At 38.4% G+C, this 20799-nt stretch overlaps 1 protein-coding gene and 1 long non-coding RNA gene across 4 annotated transcripts in view; one reads left to right on the top strand and one right to left on the bottom strand.

The window, feature by feature from the left end:
• Positions 1-128, bottom strand: part of LOC138853561 (uncharacterized) — a 184968-nt gene extending 184840 nt beyond the window's left edge. The window contains exon 1 of the long non-coding RNA XR_011392730.1: positions 99-128. This is a non-coding gene — a long non-coding RNA (uncharacterized lncRNA). The remainder of the gene's footprint in view (positions 1-98) is intronic.
• An 8705-nt stretch (positions 129-8833) lies between these two features.
• The window catches only part of LOC128706319 (uncharacterized), a 213413-nt gene continuing 201447 nt past the window's right edge, over positions 8834-20799 (top strand). For 2 of the 3 annotated variants that reach the window (XR_011392724.1, XM_070090929.1), the window contains exons 1-4: positions 8836-11403; positions 11700-11828; positions 14535-14637; positions 17743-17837. Coding sequence is in view for 1 of the 3 variants with exons in the window: in XM_070090929.1 (XP_069947030.1) it covers positions 11362-11403; positions 11700-11828; positions 14535-14637; positions 17743-17837 (369 nt within the window). In the remaining 2 variants the exon portion in view is untranslated. Of the gene's footprint in view, positions 11404-11699; positions 11829-14534; positions 14638-17742; positions 17838-20799 lie in introns of all 3 variants that reach the window. The other variant, XR_011392725.1, reaches the window with a different exon arrangement.

The raw sequence follows: 20799 nt of genomic DNA, 5'->3' as shown, positions 1-20799 counted from the left end.
CCCTGCTCACACTCCAACAGATCGTCAGGTCCCAAGTACCATTCGTCTCCATTCACTCCTATCTCACACGCTCACGCACGCTTGCTGGAAGTCCAAGCCCCTTACCCACAAAACCTCCTTTACCCCCTCTCTCCAACCCTTTCGAGGACGACCCCTACCCCGCCTTCCTTCCCCTATAGATTTATATGCTTTCCATGTCATTCTACTTTGATCCATTCTCTCTAAATGACCAAACCACCTCAACAACCCCTCTTCTGCCCTCTGACTAATACTTTTATTAACTCCACACCTTCTCCTAATTTCCACACTCCGAATTTTCTGCATAATATTTACACCACACATTGCCCTTAAACAGGACATCTCCACTGCCTCCAACTGTCTCCTGCATTTACCACCCAAGCTTCACACCCATATAAGAGTGTTGGTACTACTATACTTTCATACATTCCCTTCTTTGCCTCCATAGATAACGTTTTTTGACTCCACATATACCTCAACGCACCACTCACCTTTTTTCCCTCATCAATTCTATGATTAACCTCATCCTTCATAAATCCATCCGCCGACACGTCAACTCCCAAGTATCTGAAAACATTCACTTCTTCCATACTCCTCCTCCCCAATTTGATATCCAATTTTTCTTTATCTAAATCATTTGACACCCTCATCACCTTACTCTTTTCTATGTTCACTTTCAACTTTCTACCTTTACACACATTCCCAAACTCATCCACTAACCTTTGCAATTTTTCTTTAGAATCTCCCATAAGCACAGTATCATCAGCAAAAAGTAACTGTGTCAATTCCCATTTTGAATTTGATTCCCCATAATTTAATCCCACCCCTCTCCCAAACACCCTAGCATTTACTTCCTTTACAGCCCCATCTATAAATATATTAAACAACCATGGTGACATTACACATCCCTGTCTAAGACCTACTTTTACCGGGAAGTAGTTCTCCTTATATTGTTTATAATTGTTGTTTACACACAAACGATTTGAAATGTTGTTTATTACTACTTTTTTATATTTTATATACACATATAGTCACAGGGAATGTTTCTAGAAGTTCTGCAGCCTGTGGAAGTCTTTGAAACCTGGTGTCATGCACAGTGGTGTTTTACACTCCTCACACATAAAACGAGTGTCTCTTCTGAGCCTTTTTCTTGAAAGCAGTAGCAGGCAGTTGTATTAGGAAGTGATCACCATGCTTCAGACGAGAAGGTAGTTGTTGATAATTTAGTGGGTGGTTTTCTATTACAGCTGTTGTTCCTTGGTACTTGAATATTATTTGTCTGATGACAGACAAACAGAATTTGCCATATGGTGGTTTGTTTCTGGTCCTCATCTTATACATACATGTATTATAAGCATTGAGCATGGAAATGTCCAGAAGATGGAAAAAGAGTCTTATGTACCACTTATAACTCTTGCGAACACAATCAGCAAGCCCAGTCTGCATGTCACGTTTGTCCACTGAGAGCATATTGAAGGTGTAATCAATCACAGCTGCTGGTTTTAGAATGGGTTCATTGCTGTCTTTATGCTGCCTGCCAGTGTTTGTCATTTCGTTAGGGTGAACTGATGACAACAGTATGACATCTTGTTTGTCATACCACCGAAATGCCATGATGTCATTGGCAGCAAACGCCTGCACCTCACCTTTACAAGTGCCAGTTTCAAACCTGGGCATGTGTTTACGATTTGCACGCATTGTGCCACACACACATCTGTCATGTTCACTCGCAAAAATTACTGAGTGAGGGGCTTGTGTACCAGTTATCAACATATAATATATGCCCCTTACCAAGGTATGGTTCTATCATTGTTCTAACCATATCACCAGAGATGCCCAATAACTTCCTGGTATTTTACAATGCATAACTTCCAGTGTACACAATAATATCCAATACAAGGCCACTGTAGCAATCACAAAGCACAAACAACTTTATACCAAAGCGTTTCCTCTTGCTTGGTATGTACTGCTTGAAAGAGCCTTCCTTTGAACAGAATCAAAGACTCGTCAATTACAAGCTTCCTGAAGGGATAAAAATACATACTGAATTTCTCTTTCAGATACATGAACACATTCCTAATCTTATATAACCTGTCGTTTCTGTCAGGCCTGGTTTTGTCTGAGAAGTGAAGCATACGTAATAGTAGCACAAATCGATTCGCTCCCATTATATCACTGAAACCTGGGGTTGCAATCAGGCGGTCTGTTGGCCAGTATGATTTCACAGTGTGCTTATACACATGTGGCATAAGCATTATTGTGGCAAAGAAAAGATACATCTCAGCCACAGTTGTCTCCTTCCACTTGTGTAGACGTGATTTTGGTGAAAGTATTGTGTTTGCCATGGTGTACTCGTGGTATCTGTTGCTTTCCCTGACAATAATTTCCATCGGGTTCGTCAAAGAATAACTCGAAACATTCCAGTTCACTAGCATTGTTCCCCAGTGTACAACATGGCCATATTCCACTTTGGCTTTCATCACTCTGGTGGGGATTTGGAACAAAATTGGCAGCTTCCTTCCAATCCCAAGTGCAGTCTGCTGGTGGGTACTGGACATTGACAGGTGGTTGTGGTTGTGGAGTTTGTGGTTGTGGAGGTTGTGGAGGGTGGTGTGGTGGGTGGGGGGGGATGGTGGCCTTTGTTGTAGATCAGCTGAGGCAGCGGCGTGGGTGGCAGCGTGGGTGGCAGCATGGCCCACTGCTGGTGCCTCACAGCTGGCACCACCACTACCACCACCACCATGCACATTTTCCAGCCCAATTGCAAAACTATCATCTTCATTTTCACTGTCTGTTCCTGTTGTTCAGCCACGGGATGTACTGCGAGATGTACCTTCCCCTTGGAATAGCATATGGCACACTACCAGAGCGCATATCTCGTCATATATACTGACGCTTCACTGGAGAATGTTCCACTTCACTATCACTACTGGAACTGTTTTCAAGAGCTTGTAGTTCATATCCACTATCACTGTCATCACCAATGCTCACATTTGAGTCCGGGATTTGGGAAAATAGGAGTTTCCTCTTTGATTCTCGTACAACTGAACGTGAACAAGACGGCCCAGCAGCAGAGGTGGAAGGCTGAGGGTTGTCTGGGTTTTCCTCACTATTACCGGTATTATGGTCATTAGTTTTGGTCACAACCTCTCCAAAACCTTGAAACTCATCTTCACTGGCACTTCCATCTGTATTAGAACTGTCACTGGGGAACAAAAGTGTCCCAATTCGCCGAGGAGTAAGGAACTTCTTACCGTGAGGCATGGTGAACAGGGTCTACTAAAATGGCATTCCCACAATGAGCCACTGGGTCCCAGATTTTTTTTCTACCACGCACACCGACCCCACACACCCATTCTCTCACATCTAGGCCTACCAGCCTTTTCCCACGAGATTTGAAGGCGCTAGAATTTATGCGTACTAGTACATCAAAAACCCTGGTGCGTAAGCCGTACTAGTACTACGTCGGAAACCTTGAAAGGGTTAATTCAATGAAAAAGGTAATAAGTTGAATGTTGTGTATGACTGTTTAATTCATGATTTCACTCTGGCCACCTAAATATATTTTAAAAACCTACTATGATGTGCCTCATAAACTAAGGTGTGAAATTTCTGTTGATTAAATAATGTCATCTGCCCAGATTTGTAGGTCTGTATGTTGCCATTCCTCAGCCGATGGCATCTCTGTATTTTTGTTATAAACAACAAGTAATGCAAGATAAAATGCCTGAGGAATGTGAATTTATGTGCCAATAGAATTCCAAGTTATGGAAGATATGATGCATTTCTGGAAATTGTTTGAAATTCAAATGTTTGAAGCATGGAATCTATTTTCCCATTGACACCTAAGTAAAAATTTGATCTTGAAACCTATTTTCCCATACATCTAAGTTATAATTGAAACTTGAAATTCATTTTCCCACAGACTCCTGAATTATAATTAGAAATACTTTCCCATACTATGACATTCTGAATCTAATTTTCTTTATCTTTTAAAGAATGAGACTAAAAATGCTGTACAGTATTCAGATGCTTTAAAATGTTTCAGAACTTTAATGTGAAAATGTTGTAAAATAAATTTAAAAAATGCAGTATTAGAATGTGGGGCAGAAGTTTGTGGCTATAGGAAGGTGGGCACAGGAGGAAAGAGGAGTGATTGATGGAATGATGAAGTAAAGGGTATGATAAAAGAGAAAAAGGTAGCTTATGAGAGTTTTTTTCAAAGCAGAAGTGTTATAAGAAGAGCAGAGTATGTGGACAGTAAAAGAAAGGTGAAGAGAGTGGCGAGAGAATGCAAAAGGAGAGCAGATGATAGAATGGGAGAGGCACTGTCAAGAAATTTTGATGAAGATAAGAAAAAAATTTGGAGTGAGATAAACAAGTTAAGGAAGCCTAGGGAACGAATGGATTTGTCACTTAACCCTTAACCCCTTGACTGTCGCAATCCCCAATCCTGAGGTGTCTCCTGATGTCGCAAAATTTAAAAAAAAAAAGAAAAAAAATTCTTATGAAATGATAGAGAATCTTTTCCCGATTGTAATGACTCCAAAAAAAAAAAAAACTAAATTTGATGGAAAACTGATGGAATTACGCTCTTGCGAAGTTGGCAACCTCGGCGATATTTACAAATCGGCGATTTCACCCAGTTTGAGCCCTATTTTCGGCTAATTCCATTGTTCCAGTCGACCAAACTCATAGCTCTTTCTTTAGAACTTCATTTTTTCTATCGATTGAGTACAAGAAACTGCCCATTTACTGATTTCAACTGCCCAATAATGTGGTCAGAAATTTGCAATTTGGCCAATTTCACGAAAATTAAAAAATATGACAATTGCAAAATAAGGTTCAGAATGAACAATGCCGACATTCCTGGCTCTAAAATAACATTTTCTTTGTTCATCAGTCACGTCTCCAGGTCCCTCTGATATTACTCTTGCTTTCTATTTTGAATTTTCATTCAAACAAAAAATAGAAGATTTACTGTTATGCAGACTATTGCAATATTGTAATAATTGTGCAGATAATGTCAACCCATTCATGACTGCATATTAGAATGGCTAGTTGGACATTTATTGGACAATGACATCATTTGTTTACTTTTGAACATTGGCAAAAAATCAAACATTTCCCCTAATTTGAGCTCCATTTCCAGGTTCTTTTTATAGTAAAACCAATCAAAATCACCTCTATTTCTATAATATGTTTTCCATTCTATCAATTGAGACCAAGAAAACGAGTATACAACCATAAATACTATACGAAAATAGACCGCAAAGTCGGCATTTTAATTAAAAAAAACGGTCTGAGTTTTTTTTTCTCATTATGCACTGCATGCTCCAGGATTTTTTTTTATACAGTGCACACTGACCACACAGACCCATTCTCTCACATGTGGGCCTACCAGCATTCTCCTGCTTGATTTGAAGCTGCTAAAATTTATGAGTATATATACGTCAAACACGGTACCTCGTAAGATGTATATATACGACCAAAACAGTCAAAGGGTTAAACTGCCCAAACATAGATCTATGTTTTCACTGCCAGTGCTCCGAATACTTTGAAAAATAATTTTTTTTAATTAAAGAGGGCAATTTTATGTGTTATTAGACCCCTAAAAATTTTTAGGACTAGTACTTACCGAGATGTAAAACCGCGAAATTGGTGTTGGATGCTCACCTGACAGCAGCATCGAGTTCTGCCGCTTGTAGGTGTTATCGATATACACATACCTTTTTTTTTTTTCATTTTTATTTTAATTTATATAATTTTTATGTTCTGAAAATTACAATTTATAATAGTTCTTGTGATTTCATAGCCAATCTATGTTCTGACGCTAATACGTATTAGGTACTGAAATAGTACTCAAATAGTCACAATCACACCAGCAGGTGTACATTTTCACCTGTCTTGGTCATTTATTACTGTCTAGAAATATATACAAAGTATTTATAGGTCTCAGCAATGTTTTAGACATGCTGGAGTATATATGAAACTTCTTGAAGCATTGTTTATGACGAGTGTCACTAAACTGCTGACAGGGTAAGCAGTGGAGTGACACAAAGATAGTGCACTGCTGCAGGGAACCCTGGCTTTATTTATTTACACTGTTACACACAAACATGTATGTCTGTTTGTCTATCTGTCTATCTATCTGTCTATCTCTGCTTATCTTTCTGTCTGTGTGTGTGTCTGTCTGCTTGTGTGTCTCAGTCTTTTTGTCTGCCTGTGTGTGTGTGTGTCTGCCTGTGTGTCTCGGTCTCTCTGTCTGCCTGTGTGTTTGTCTCTTTCTGTCTGCCTGTGTGTGTGTGTCATTCTGTCTGCCTGTGTGTCTCAGTCTTTCTATCTGCCTGTGTGTATCTTTCTTTCTGCTTGTCTCTCAGTCTTAGAGAGCAGCTCGTAAACCAACAGGTATTACACACGATGCTGTAGTCACGTCTGATTCCTGATGAAGTGAAAATATGTATTGCTTGCCACTGAGTTGCCAGTCATAGATATTATGTCTTCTGTATACAAACACTTTATAGCACTTTGCCTAGAATTTTTGGGTTATCCTAGGTAATTTACACTATGAATAATAACTGTACTTATTTATTTATTTTATTTATTTTATGTCTTTGCAAACAGTACATTGAGATTTTGTATTTACAATAGTGGGTTGCAGTACAAAGAGAGCCTCTATTATGCCTAGGTATTATGGGCCAACTTAACATTATTGACTTACAGTCTACTTAACACTAAGGATTATATCATAGTTGTACAGTAGGATAGTAATTATTTCATAGTTGTACAGTACATTATTAATTATAAGTGAATCTAATTTGTATAAGACAAAAGATATATTCATATATTCAAAAATGTTTTTTTGTGAAAACAATGATTCAATTATATTCCTGTCAACAATGGATGAAAGGTTCAAAGTGATTGTTGAAGTTATGATGTGGGAGTACATAAGTGAGTATGTGTGTACTGAGTATTTAGCATTTAGTCTAGGGTGATTAAGTGGCTTTTGAGAAGAGTCTTAAATTGATTTTCAGACTGGGTTACTTTAATATCTTCTGGTAATGAATTCCATATTTTGGGGCCCTTTATGTGCATAGAGTTTTTACATAGTGTGATATGGACACGAGGTATATCAAAAAGAGATTTGTGTCTTGTGTTGTGGTCATGCGTCCTGTTTAGGTTGGTGAGGAGAAGTTTGAGTGGAGGGTTTATATTTGCGTGTATTGTTCTGTGTATGTAGTAGGCACATGAATAAGTATGTATGTTCTTAATGGTGAGCAGATTCAGACTTTTGAAAATTGGTGGAGTATGCTGGTGGGAGTGGGAATTTGTTGTCATTCTTACTGCTGCCTTTTGCTGGGTTATTAGGGGTTTTAGGCGATTGGATGTTGTTGGTCCCCATGCACAAATTCCATATATAAGATAAGGGTATATGAGTGTATGGTACAGTGCCAAGAGAGCTGATTGTGAAACATAGTACCTTATCTTTGATAGTATGCCTACAGTCTTGGGGATTTTCTTGGTGATTTGTTGTATATGTGTCTGGAACTTAGGCTACTGTCAAGGTGGATACCTAGGAATTTTTCCTCTGTGAGTCTTGTGATTGATGATCCATTTAGCGTTATGTTCATTGGATCATTTGCAGCTTTGTTTCCAAACTGAATGAAATAGGTTTTATCAGTATTCAGGGTAAGTTTATTAGTCATCATCCAGGCAGATCTTTTCTGCAATTCGGCATTGACTGTGTTTGCTAGTATGACTGTGTTTGGGTGGGAAAAGACATATGTAGTGTCATCTGCAAATAATATGGGTTTGAGTAGCTGTGATGCATGCAGTAGATCATTGATGTAGATGAGAAAGAGGAGTGGTCCAAGGACACTTCCTTGTGGGACTCCTACTGTGATTGGTTGGGTGGAAGAGTTTGCATCGTTTGCATACACATATTGAGTTCTGTTACTAAGGTATGATTTTAGGTAGTTGAGGGAGTGGCCTCTGATACCATAGTGCGTTAGTTTGGAGTACAGCAGTTCATGGCTGACTGTATCGAAAGCTTTATGTAAATCAATGAAAATGCCCAGTGGGACTTCTTTCTTTTCGAGTGCAATATATATTAGTTCTAGCATGTGTATCATGACATCATTTGTGCTTTTATTATTCCTGAATCCATACTGACAAGGGTTTAATGTGTTGTGTGGGACGAGGTAGGAATAGATCCGTCTATGAATTAATTTTTCAAAGATTTTAGAGAGCAGTGGTAAGTTAGATATTGGTCCTTTGTGGATCGGAGTGACCCTTGCTATTTTGAGGATTGTTGGGAAGGTAGATGATTCAGTGGATTTGTTAAAGAGCATTGCAATAATTGGTGACAATACTTGAGAAGCTTTTTTGTACATAAAAGCAGGGAAATTGTTTATGTCTCTTGCCTTGTTTTTAAGGGTGTTTATGATGAGCGTAACTTCTATGGGGTTGGTTGGAGCTAGGAATAGTGTATTTGGGTAGGTACCTATGAGGTAGTCTGATGAAGAGTAATGCAATGGTGGGTGAAAGGATTTGAGCTGCTCGTTTATACAGTAGTGATGGTACTTGGGTTACATTTCCTGATTTGTTTTTTAGAGAGTTAATAATGATAGTAATCTCAGTGGGCTCTGTTGGTGTAAGATAGAGGGATGTTGGGAAGTTTCCGTCTAGATAATCATTAGCTCAGGCATTGGTGACTGGAATTTTATTGGCAATATTTGATCCTGTGGTTGAGATGAAGTCATTTAACTTGTTAGCTGTATCAATTGGCTGGAGTTTCAGTTCGTTTGGTTTAGTTAGTACAATATTACTAGCTGTGTTCAGTTTGTGGTGCCCAGGATCTGGGCACCACAAACAGGTCATTTTATGTCTCTTCGTTTCAGTGAATCTATTAGAATAGTATAGTTGCTTAGACTTTCTGATTAAATTTGGTGAGGACTGATGTATAGTGTTTGATAAATTGTTTAGTTATTAAGCCCCTTCTATATTGCTTCTTATGTTGATGTTTTGTATTGATGGACCTTAGGATGCTGTTAGTAAGCCATGGGCAACTTAGTCTTTTATTGGTGACCTGTTTAGTTTTTATGGGGCAATGTCTGTTATATAGGCTTTGAATTTTATTTAGAAATATCTCTACCCGTTCATCAATACCAGCGGCAATGTAAAATTCTGTAGGCCAGTCAACTGAGCTTAGTTCTGCAGTGAAGTTACTTATTAAAGCCTCGTCATGGAGTTGAAAGGAGAACTTATTATATTCCATTGGTTGCTTGCAAATGTTTATTAGGAGGGAAGTTGGGTAGTGGTCATTAGTGTTGTCTGTGATTATCCCCGCTTTAAGGGGAGCTAGTATGTTTGTCCGTATGTGCTCAGTTATGGTTGCACTCATCTCAGTTAGTCTTGTTGGTTTTGTAATAGCTGGTATGATTAGTGTATTGTTCATATTATTAATGAAATCAGCAACAGGTTGGTCATTTGTTAGGCCAAGGTTGATGTTGAAGTTTCCTGCTGGTAGTAGGTGGTGCTTATTCATTTGTGTATATGTAATCAGTGTTTTGAGTTTATCACTAAAGGCTGGGATATTAGTATGAGGCATCCTTTATATGGCCCCAGTTTGCAAATATATATTCACCATACTCATTAAAGGATATAGTGTTGCTACATGATAGTTCATTTGAATAATAGATGGCAGTACCTCCCCCAATTTGTTCTGGCCTGCAGTTGCGGATTGCTGTGTGTCCTGGTAGTGTGTAGATGTCTGTTGTGTCTTATTTAAGCCAGGTTTCAGTAAGACTAATACAGGAGAAGTTTGTCTTTAATGAATCTAAGAGCGTCAGATCATAGTGTTTACTTAGGGATTTAATTGTAATATTTCATTGCAGAGGACAGTACTGGCCTCTGTTGCTGTGTAGCAAAGGCAATTGCTTTCATTTAAATGGTGACTAGGATTTAGATTATATAGGTTCAATTCAGGGTCGCTGTCAGCATTGAGCATTTGGGGTTAACTGGCAAATATTTAAATGAACTGCAGCAGGGTGATAAGGGGTAATATTAATATCTGTATAAAGGGGGTGATTGAATAATAATGGTGTAAGTGTATATTGTTCCAGTAGATTGTAAAAAAAAGGTTTTATAGCAGTAGTACCTAAATTTGGATTGTGTTGCACTAACTCTATTATAGACCACACACGCTAGACAGTAAAAAAACTATAGTTCTATACTAATGGAGGACAATAAAAGATAGTTACAAATATAAAAAATTAGAATTGTGTACCTTTTTAGGCAAACAAGATGGTGATCTTGAAGTGTCTAACAAGAGTATAAACTATAAGGTAGTGATTGGACAGCTTATATATTTCACTGCTGTCAGATTGACAATATAGAAATGAGAATTAGGTTTTACAGAAAATAATTGGTTAAAAACAATTGGAGTTTAATAACACTACTTGTGGAAAGTAGGTACAAACTGCATTTTATTCTGACTCGGTTAAGCAAAGATCACTTAGGAATTTTTTTAGTTCTTGTTCAGTAGAAATGAAATATCTCCTTCCTGTCATTTCCTTCTTGGCTGCAATTTTTCCATCACTTGCAAAGCATTGGTGGATTTTTCTGTCATATCAGAGCTTTCTTAGTCTGTATAGGAGATTTTGTCTTTTGGTCAGGCACTTGTTGATATTGATACTAGTAGATGTCCTTAATAATTCATTTCTTTGTGAGCTGGAGTTGAACTTTAGTATCACTGATTTCTTCCCAGTTTGATAACCTATTGCTTTACACTCCTTTATGTCATCACCAGGTATGTTGAGACGAAGATGGTCTTGTATAAGTTGAGGTGGTTTGTTTACAATTTTTTGAATTATATTTGGTGGTAGAAGGTTGTTGTTTACTACAACTTAATCAGAAAGTTATTGTTGGTAGAAGTGGTCTTGGAAATTGTTCGTAACATCGGTAAGTTGCAAATCCACTTTTGCTCTTTCGTTGATGTTGATATTTAGTTGGGTAACTTGATCTTTTAGATGGTTGATGGTGTCCTTTGACTGGGTGTGAGTGTTGCTTAGTTGTTCCATTGTGTGTCAAGTTTATACTCTAGACTATTTGTTGTTTGTAGTTCCTTAATTTCCTGGGCTAACATATCATTGGAGGTTTTAAGTTCCTGCATTTCCTGAGTTATCATGATGATTTTTTGATTCCGGATCCTAATGAGTTTAGCTGTTTCTGGGTCAATAATGTTCATATCAAATCCATGGAAGGAATTAGTACCAAATTTGCTAACGAAAATCACTCCATTCAGGACCAAAAGACTCGGCAGGAGATGTAGCATTCCCCCCAATGAAAAGAAGAGGAGCCACGAGTATGCTAAGAGACAACACAGTAAGTGTCAAAGACCCAAGACTGTTCAACTGCCTCCCATCATATGTAAGGGGGATTACCAGTAGACCCTTGGCTGTCTTCAAGATGGCATTGGACAGGCACCTAAAGTTAGTACCTGATCAGCCGGGCTATGGCTCGTACGTCAGTTTACATGTAGCCAGCAGTAACAGCCTGGTTGATCAGGTCCTGATCCACCACAAGGCCTGGTCATGGACTGGGTCGTGGGGGCACTGATCCCTGAAACCCTCTCCAGGTATAATCCAGGTATCCCATAGCTTCTCTCCTTTTCTCCTCAGAGGAACAGTGGTGATGCAGCACAGATTTTTCATGACACTGCTGGCTGGCGGAACTTGGAAACAAGCATGAAGTGTCTTGAGCATATGATCGCTGGTTCTGGAGCAAACTTTCTTCCTTACATTGACCAAGTAAGTTAAATACATCTGACCAGTAGAAGATGAGTTGTGTTGACATGAAATTTGGACTAAGGGTGGAGGAAGGGCTAAAAGAATACGTAGGAGGGAGATACATATTTTCTTTCTTTCAACACACTGGCCATATCCCACCGAGGCGGGGTGGCCCAAAAGGAAAAACGAAAGTTTCTCCTTTTACATTTAGTAATATATACAGGAGAAGGGGTTACTAGCCCCTTGCTCCTGGCATTTTAGTTGCCTCTTACAACACGCATGGCTTACGGAGGAAGAATTCTGTTCCACTTCCCCATGGAGATAAGAGGAAATAAACAAGAACAAGAACTAGAAAGAAAACAGGAGAAAACCCAGAGGGGTGTATATATATATATGCTTATACATGTATGTGTAGTGTGACCTAAGTGTGAGTAGAAGTAGCAAGACATACCTGAAACCTTGCATGTTTATGAGACAGAAAAATGGACACCAGAAATCCTACCATCATGTAAAACAATTACAGGCTTACATTTTACACTCACTTGGCAGGACGGTAGTACCTCCCTGGGCGGTTGCTGTCTACCAACCTACTACCTAGAAGATACATATTTACAGGTTCATAATATGTGCACTTTAGTCCAGATAAACACAGGCCTTTGGTGGAGGAAGGAGAGAGGATTATGATTCGTAAGTTTATTCAGGTATACACAAATACAGTTACATAGATTATACATAGCAGCATATGTGTAGAGAACCTAGGTTAACCAAAAAAGTCAGATAGTGAATTTTTATTTGAATTTTTTATATATTTTGATTAGTTTCATATACAGTGGACCCCCGCATAACGATCACCTCCGAATGCGACCAATTATGTAAGTGTATTTATGTAAGTGCGTTTGTACGTGTATGTTTGGGGGTCTGAAATGGACTAATCTACTTCACAATATTCCTTATGGGAACAAATTCGGTCAGTACTGGCACCTGAACATACTTTTGGAGTGAAAAAATATCGTTAACCGGGGGTCCACTGTATTTTTGTTATATGGTAATTTGATGCCTGTCATTTATGCTCTTTTTATTGTTGAAATAAGTAATGTGTTTTTTTCCCCTCAGTTTTGTATTGTATGTATAGGGATTATGATTAAATATTGGAATTTTTTGACAAAATTAATTTTTTTTTGTCTATTTGGTACATGAATGGTAAGCTCATTTTTGTTTGTTTTGCAAACATTAGTAAAGAAGTGTGGAATTTGCAAAGTTTCATAACGAATCCCTATCCTTTACATGTTATATTGGGTTGGCTTTATGTGCCATTGTAGGAGGGAGACCTGTACATTCATTTCCTTCATATTCCTTCTTTCTATTTTTATTCTGTAATTAGGATTCTGTAGTATATTAGCTGGGTTAAAATAATAAATTTTCAAAAATTAAATTAAATGACTTGTTATTTTAGTCTGATTTGGTCACAAGTTGAAATAAAAATCCATATATTTTTAACCCCTTTAGGGTCCAAGGCCCAATTCTGAAGTGGTGCCCCAGTGTCCAAGAATTTTCAAAAAAAAAAAATTGTTATTTTTTCTTATGAAATGGTAGAGAATCTTTTGTGAAGGTAGTAAAACAAAAAGTATGAAATTTGATGGAAAATTGACGAAATTATGCTCTCGCGAATTTTGATGTGTCAGCGATATTTACGAATCGGCGATTTTGCCGACTTTGACTCCCGTTTTAGGCCAATTACATTATTCCAGTCAACCAAATTCTTAGCTATTTCACTAGTATTACTTCTATTCTATCGATTGAGCACAAGAAATCGTCAAGTCAACTGTTTCAACTACAAATTAAGGTGATCAGAAATTGTTAATTTGGCCAATTTAACACAAAGTTCAAAATATTCCAATTTCAAAATAGGGTCCAGAATAAACTATGTAGGTATTCCTGGCAGTAAACCAACATTTCCTCTGTTCATTAGTTATGTTTTGAGGCTTTAAAAATAAATTCCATTTTGATTTTTTATTCACATAATGAATTTTTATTCACACCAAAAAATAGAAGATTTACTGTTATGCAATACTGTAATAATTGTATAAATATCATCACCATATTTGTGAATGCATATTAGACCCACCAGCTGGCGTGTATTAGACGTGTGAGGTCGTTTGTTTACTCTTGAATATCGGCAAAAAATTAACATTTCTGCTACTTTGAGCTCAGTTTCAAGCCATTTCCAGTGCTAAAACCAATCAAAATCATCTCTATTTCTGTAATATGTCTTCCATTCTATCAAATGAGACCAAGAAATCGCAAATAGAACTGTAAAAAACATATGAAAAAACACTGCAAATTCGCTGTTTTAATCGAAAAATCATGATTTCAGTTTTTTTCTCTCATTATACACAGCGTGCTGCAGGATCTGTTTTATGTGGTGCACACATACCACATAGATGTATTCTCTCATATCTAGGCCCAAATGTACCACTCACAGTTTATCAGAGTGAGCTGAGCTCATGACGTAGATCTACGGTTTGGACCCTGAACATACAGCCGTAGATCTATGGGACGGACCCTCAAAGGGTTAATATTGTATTTTATCATTATAATAAGTCATCATTCTTGTGCAGCAGTACCAAGTGATTATGGTGTATTTATTTTTTTAAAATTTAATACTTTACTAATATTTTTGCGCTTCTATACCTGTACATGTAATGCATTATTGTGTATGTTGTGTAGGATCTACTGGACCTAATCTTTAAAGCTCTGTGTCATACCAACCGCTTTGTGAGGGAAACTGGCTACAACGTGTGTGCTGCTCTGGTGTCATGTGGACCATATGGTAAGTCTTAACTCAAGAGAGTTTTTAATAACTTTTTTGGATGTATGTAGTATTATATTATATAAAGTTAATCCTTCAAGTGGCTGTAGAGGTTTGTTTTGTTATTTTTATATTTCGTAATAAGTTCTTCAGACAAAAGTGATGGGCTAAATTTTTAGACTAAATCTAAAATTCATTTCCTGGATAACATTGACAAGGACTTTCATTTATTTTTAATTATATTATGTCTTAATTAGATAAAACTGTTGGATTAGTTGTTTTATAGTTTGTGCCTTGTGTTTTGTAAATAGATTTACTGACTGGCATAATGGGTTTCAATAAGCATGTGACACACATTGTGTGACATACACATTTTTTTTGGGTGACAAGTTCTTATGGGTGATTGTGTTGTTCATTTTATTATCATTGTTTCTGGTTAGGGTCAGTACAGGAGTGTTGTGTCCTAGGTGAGCCTGCAACTTTTCTTTACTTTTGAACATTGATGTTGTTCCTTAGTAGAAAAAAATTTGCACATATAACTATTATCTTGCATGACACAGGGGAATACTGCTTTATAATGTGGACTGTTTATTGTCATTATTGTACTCTTTTTCACTTGGTATGCAGTACAAGAGCTGATCATAGGAATTTAATTTTTTTCCTTTCATTGCTTTCACTTTAGCTAAAGTAGAAATAAGTTTCTTCAGGTCAGTATTTTGTGCAGTTTGACAAATTGGATAGCCCAATAAAACTTTGCTCAACACTGCAACATCGTCAATAAGAAGTAATGAGAAACTTGGGTGAAATTCTAGAAACTTGACAGTTTAAGCTGGGGCCAGTGCAGTAGTTAATGGAGGAAATTTTGAAGCTCACATGTGCATTTACCAAAAAAAAAAAAAAAAAAAAAAAAATGTGGAGAGTGATATTTGTCATACCAGCACCAAGTGTTTTCTTTAGTGCTGTATTTATTTATTATTAACACATTGGCCGCCTCCCACCAAGGCAGGGTGGCCCGAAAAAGAAAAACATTCGTCATCATTCACTCCATCACTGTCTTGCCAGTGGCATGCTTTTACTACAGTTATAAAACTGCAACATTAACACCCCTCCTTCAGAGTACAGACACTGTACTTCCCATCTTCAGGACTTGAGTCCAGTCCGCCGGTTTCCCTGAATCCCTTCATGTATGTTACCTTGTTCACACTCCAACAGCATTGTCTCCATTCGCTCCTATCTAACACGCTCACGGATGCTGGCTAGATGTCCAAGCCCCTCACACACAAAACCTTCTTTACCCCCTCCCTCCAACCTTTCCTAGGCTGACCTCTTCCCAGCCTTCCCTCCACTACAGATTTATACACTCAGTCATTCTATTTTGTTCTACCCTCTCTGCATGTCCGAACCTTCTCAACAACCCCTCTTCTGCCCTCTGGATAATAGTTTTGGTAATCTTGCACCTCCTAATTTCCAAATTAAGAATTCTCTGCATTAAATTCACACCACACATTGCTTTCAGACATGACATCTCCACTGCCTCCAGCCTTCTCCTCGCTGCAACATTTATCACCCATGCTTCACACCCATATAAGAGCGTTGGTAAAACTATACTCTTATACATTCCCCCTTGGAGGCAAAGAGGGGAATGTATGAGAGTATAGTTTTACCAACGCTCTTATATGGGTGTGAAGCATGGGTGATGAATGTTGCAGCGAGGAGAAGGCTGGAGGCAGTGGAGATGTCATGTCTGAGAGCAATGTGTGGTGTGAATATAATGCAGAGAATTCGTAGTTTGGAAGTTAGGAGGAGGTGCGGGATTACCAAAACTTTTGTCCAGAGGGCTGAGGAAGGGTTGTTGAGGTGGTTCAGACATGTGGAGAGAATGGAGCGAAACAGAATAACTTCAAGAGTGTATCAGTCTGTAGTGGAAGGAAGGCAGGGTAGGGGTCGGCCTAGGAAAGGTTGGAGGGAGGGGGTAAAGGAGGTTTTGTGTGCGAGGGGGCTTGGACTTCCAGCAGGCATGCGTGAGCGTGTTTGATAGGAGTGAATGGAGACAAATGGTTTTTAATACTTGACGTGCTGTTGGAGTGTGAGCAAAGTAACATTTATGAAGGGGTTCAGGGAAACCGGCAGGCCGGACTTGAGTCCTGGAGATGGGAAGTACAGTGCCTGCACTCTGAAGGAGGGGTGTTAATGTTGCAGTTTAAAAACTGTAGTGTAAAGCACCCTTCTGGCAAGACAGTGATGGAGTGAAAGATGGTGAAAGTTTTTCTTTTTTGGGCCACCCTGCCTTGGTGGGAATCGGCCAGTGTGATAATAAAAAAAAAAATAATAATCTTCACTGATCTTGATTGATAATTTTTTTTTTTTTTCAACAAGTCGACCGTCTCCCACCGAGGCAGGGTGACCCAAAAAGAAAGAAAATCCCCAAAAAGAAAATACTTTCATCATCATTCAACACTTTCACCTTACTCACACATAATCACTGTTTTTGCAGAGGTGCCCAAAATACAACAGTTTAGAAGTATATACATATAAAAATACACAATATATCCCTCCAAACTGCCAATATCTCAAACCCCTCCTTTAGAGTGCAGGCATTGTACTTCCCATTTCCAGGACTCAAGTCTGGTTATATAAAATAACTGGTTTCCCTGAATCCCTTCACTGAATATTACCCTGCTCACACTCCAACAGCTCGCCAGGTCCCAAATACCATTTGCCTCCATTCACTCCTATCTAACATGCTCAGTTTAGTTTTTTAATGTGTACTTATGTCCCCTCCTGATTGGTTAGTGTAAGAGTAATGGGTGATGTTACTAATATGAGGAATCAGTGATAAACTTTAAAGATAATGTTGTGTCAGAATTGAGACAATTTGGTTGATGCCATTAACTGAATATTATAATAAAAAATGGGTAATGGATGACAGTGAAGCTAACCTATCTAACAGATCAGCCTAACATGATTATCTGAAATATTACTACACATGAATTTGAATAGATTAGATATAGAGTTGTCATCACCATTCCTAGACTTATTATGAACATTTGACAATATTAAGGCTAAAAATATAGATATTTTTCACAAATCTACTAATAATCTAATTACCAAATTCTTTCCTTGTAGATGGTGCAGAATTACTGGAAACAAACCCTGTGTTCTTGTTTGGTGACCAGTTGTCACGTTACCTTGGAAAGGGTTTGGCTGACAATTGGAGCCAGGTGAGATTTTTTTTTTTCTGTGTTACTACTGCAATAACCACTTAACATGAATCATAACGAGAGTAATATGTATTGTGGAAAATGTGCCCTCTTTCAAATTTAACCCCAGAATTAAAAGTACGAACAATGGTGGGAATTTAAAAAAAAAAAATTCTTCTGAAATATTAGAAAACCCTTTTCTGAACATAATGACATCAGAAATACGAAATTTAATGGAAAACTTAAGGAATTAAGGCACAAAGCTGGTAGTCTGGGCACAGTTTATGCATCAGCAATTTTGGCCACTTTGAGTCCTATTTTAGAGAGGATAGAAAATAATAGAATGACTTGGAGGGCGTATAAATCTGCAGTGAAAGGAAGGCGGGGTAGGGGTTGTCTTAGGAAAGTTTGGAGTGATGGGGTAAAGGAGGTTTTGTGAGCAAGTATCTTGGACTTCAAGCAAGTGTGCATGTGCATGTTAGATAGTGATGAAATTAAGACACATGTGCAACATCTGGATATCTTTATTGTAGACATTTCGCCATCCAGTGGCTTTATCAATACAAATTCTAGGACATAACTTGAAGACAGTAGGACTATATACAGAAGATGAGGTAATCAGTCCCTCAACCTTGGAGTAGGTGCGAAGAGCACCGTAGTCGCTTATATAGTAACATCAGTGCTTATATAGTAACATCAGGTGTAGCAGACGAGGGCATAGTCACTGATACGCGGGATTCCCCAGTGGAAGTAGGTCCTTCTCAAAGAGATGGGTTAGTTGTAGTAGTAGTTGTCGTAGTCATGAAGGTTATGTACATGTCCTCAGAATCAAGATTCCATGATGTTGCAGTGTCTGACAAGTTGTGCACATGTTAGATAGTGAGTGGAGCCAATGGTATTTATGATGATGTGCTGTTGGAGTGTAAGCAAGTTAACATTTACAAAGGGATTCAGGGAAAATGGTTAGCTGGACTTAGTCTGGAAGGGGGGAAGTACAGTGCCTGTTCTCCGAAGGAGGGATGGAGATACATGTATGTTACAGTTTTTGAACTGTAATGTAGGCATGCCTTTGGAAAGACAGTGATGAAATGAGTGATGATGAAAGTGCTTCTTCCTTTTTTTGGGTCCCACTACCTCGGTTGGATATGGCCGATGTGTTAATAAAATAATAAAAAAGTTTTTTTTCTTTCAACATTTCGGCCATCTCCCACCGAGGCAGAGTGACCCCAAAAAAAGAAACACTTTCACCATCATTCACACATAATCACTGTCTCTGTAGAGGCACTCAGATATGACAATTCAGATGTCACTCCAAACAGCCAATATCCCAAACCCCCTCCTTTAATCCCTTAACTTTCCAAACGTAGATCTACGTTGTTACCGCTAGCACTCCAAACGTAGATCAACATTTTATTTTTCCTGCTTCCAAATTTGGCACGATTGGCCTGAGATGCCTGGTCAGCACAGAATGGGTCTTAACACTTGGTATGTGCAGTATTAAAAAAATCTGGGACCACTTAGTACCTTGTGGGAGCACCTGTTCAATTGAGCGCCAGCTAGAGCAAACAGCACAGCATACACCAGGGATTCACTGATGTCGTATCGTATTAACACTTCCCTTTTAAGAGGAAAGTGATGTTGACCCCGAGTTAAGTGGTTTTGAGGTGGCTGTGGCCACAAGTGGTTGAGGAAATGTCAAAAACCTTGATAATAACCTATGTGCAACATCCTTACAATTTTGGTACTACTGGTAATCTCATCTGGCCAGAATGTCCTGTAACCTATGCTGTAAGTAAAGAGAAATAATTCCTGAACGTGTAATACATGTTCGGCAGGCTGGCTGGTGGCTGGCTGGTGGCTGGCTGGGTGGCTGGCTGGTGGCTGGCTGAGTGGCTGGCTGGGTGGCTGGCTGATTGGCTGTCTCTATCTCCATCTGTCTGTATCTGTCTCTATTTCTATCTCACAGGTACACATAATTACAATTATACATAGTGTAAATTACCAAGGATAACCCAAAAAATCCAGACAGTGCTATACTGTGCTTGTAGATATAATGAATAATAAGCATGACTGGCAAGTAATACGCATTTTCACTTGTTTGGGAATCAGATGTGACTACTCTGCATCTCTGCATCATGTGTAATGCCTGTTGGTTCACAAGTCGCTCTCTCTGAGACAGAAGGAGAGACAAGCAGAGCGACAGAAAGACATAAGCAGAGACAGATAAACAGAGAACTAGATAGACAGATGGACAGACAGACAGACATGTTTATGTGTAACAGTGAAAACAAATAAAGCCAAGGCAGTGCACGATCACCAAATGTCACTCCACTGCTGCACTGTCAACAGTGGAGTGACTGTCTTACACCATGCTTCAAGGAGCTTTATATATGTACTCCCGCATGTCTAAAACATTGCTGGGACCTATAAATACTATGCATATAGTTCTAGACAATAGTATGTGACTAAGGTAGGTGAAAATGTTTACCTGTCACTGTGTTTGTGACTGAGTACTGTTTCAGTACCTAATGTTAGTGTCAGAACAAAGATTGGCTATGAAATCACAAGAACTACTAATTATCAGAACATATAAATTATATAAATTAAAAAAAATGAGAAAAAAAAAAGGCATGTCAGCAACATTTCTGCAAGCGGCAGCGCTTCATGTTGCCATCAGGTGAGCGACAAGTGCCGACTTTGCTGCCTTATATCTCGGTAAGTGCTGCTCTAATTTTTTTTTTTATATTATTACATGTAAGAAATGTCTTCTTTATTTAAAAAAAAAAAAAGATTTTCATAATATTCGGAGCACTGGGCGAGAGAACGTAGAACGTAGATCTATGTTTGGACAGTTTAAGGGTTAAAGTGCATGCATTTTACTTCTCAGTTCAGCCAAATTCTTAGCTATTTTGCTAGTATCTTTCCATTTTATTGATTTAGCAAAAAAAAAAAAAGTATCAGAACCCCCTTTTAAAGTTCACAG

The sequence above is a fragment of the Cherax quadricarinatus genome, chromosome 3, assembly GCF_038502225.1.
Source record: "Cherax quadricarinatus isolate ZL_2023a chromosome 3, ASM3850222v1, whole genome shotgun sequence".
In the NCBI taxonomy this organism is placed as follows: domain Eukaryota; kingdom Metazoa; phylum Arthropoda; class Malacostraca; order Decapoda; family Parastacidae; genus Cherax; species Cherax quadricarinatus.
Note: the sequence above shows the minus strand (reverse complement) of the source record. Positions and strands in the feature narration are given on the sequence as shown.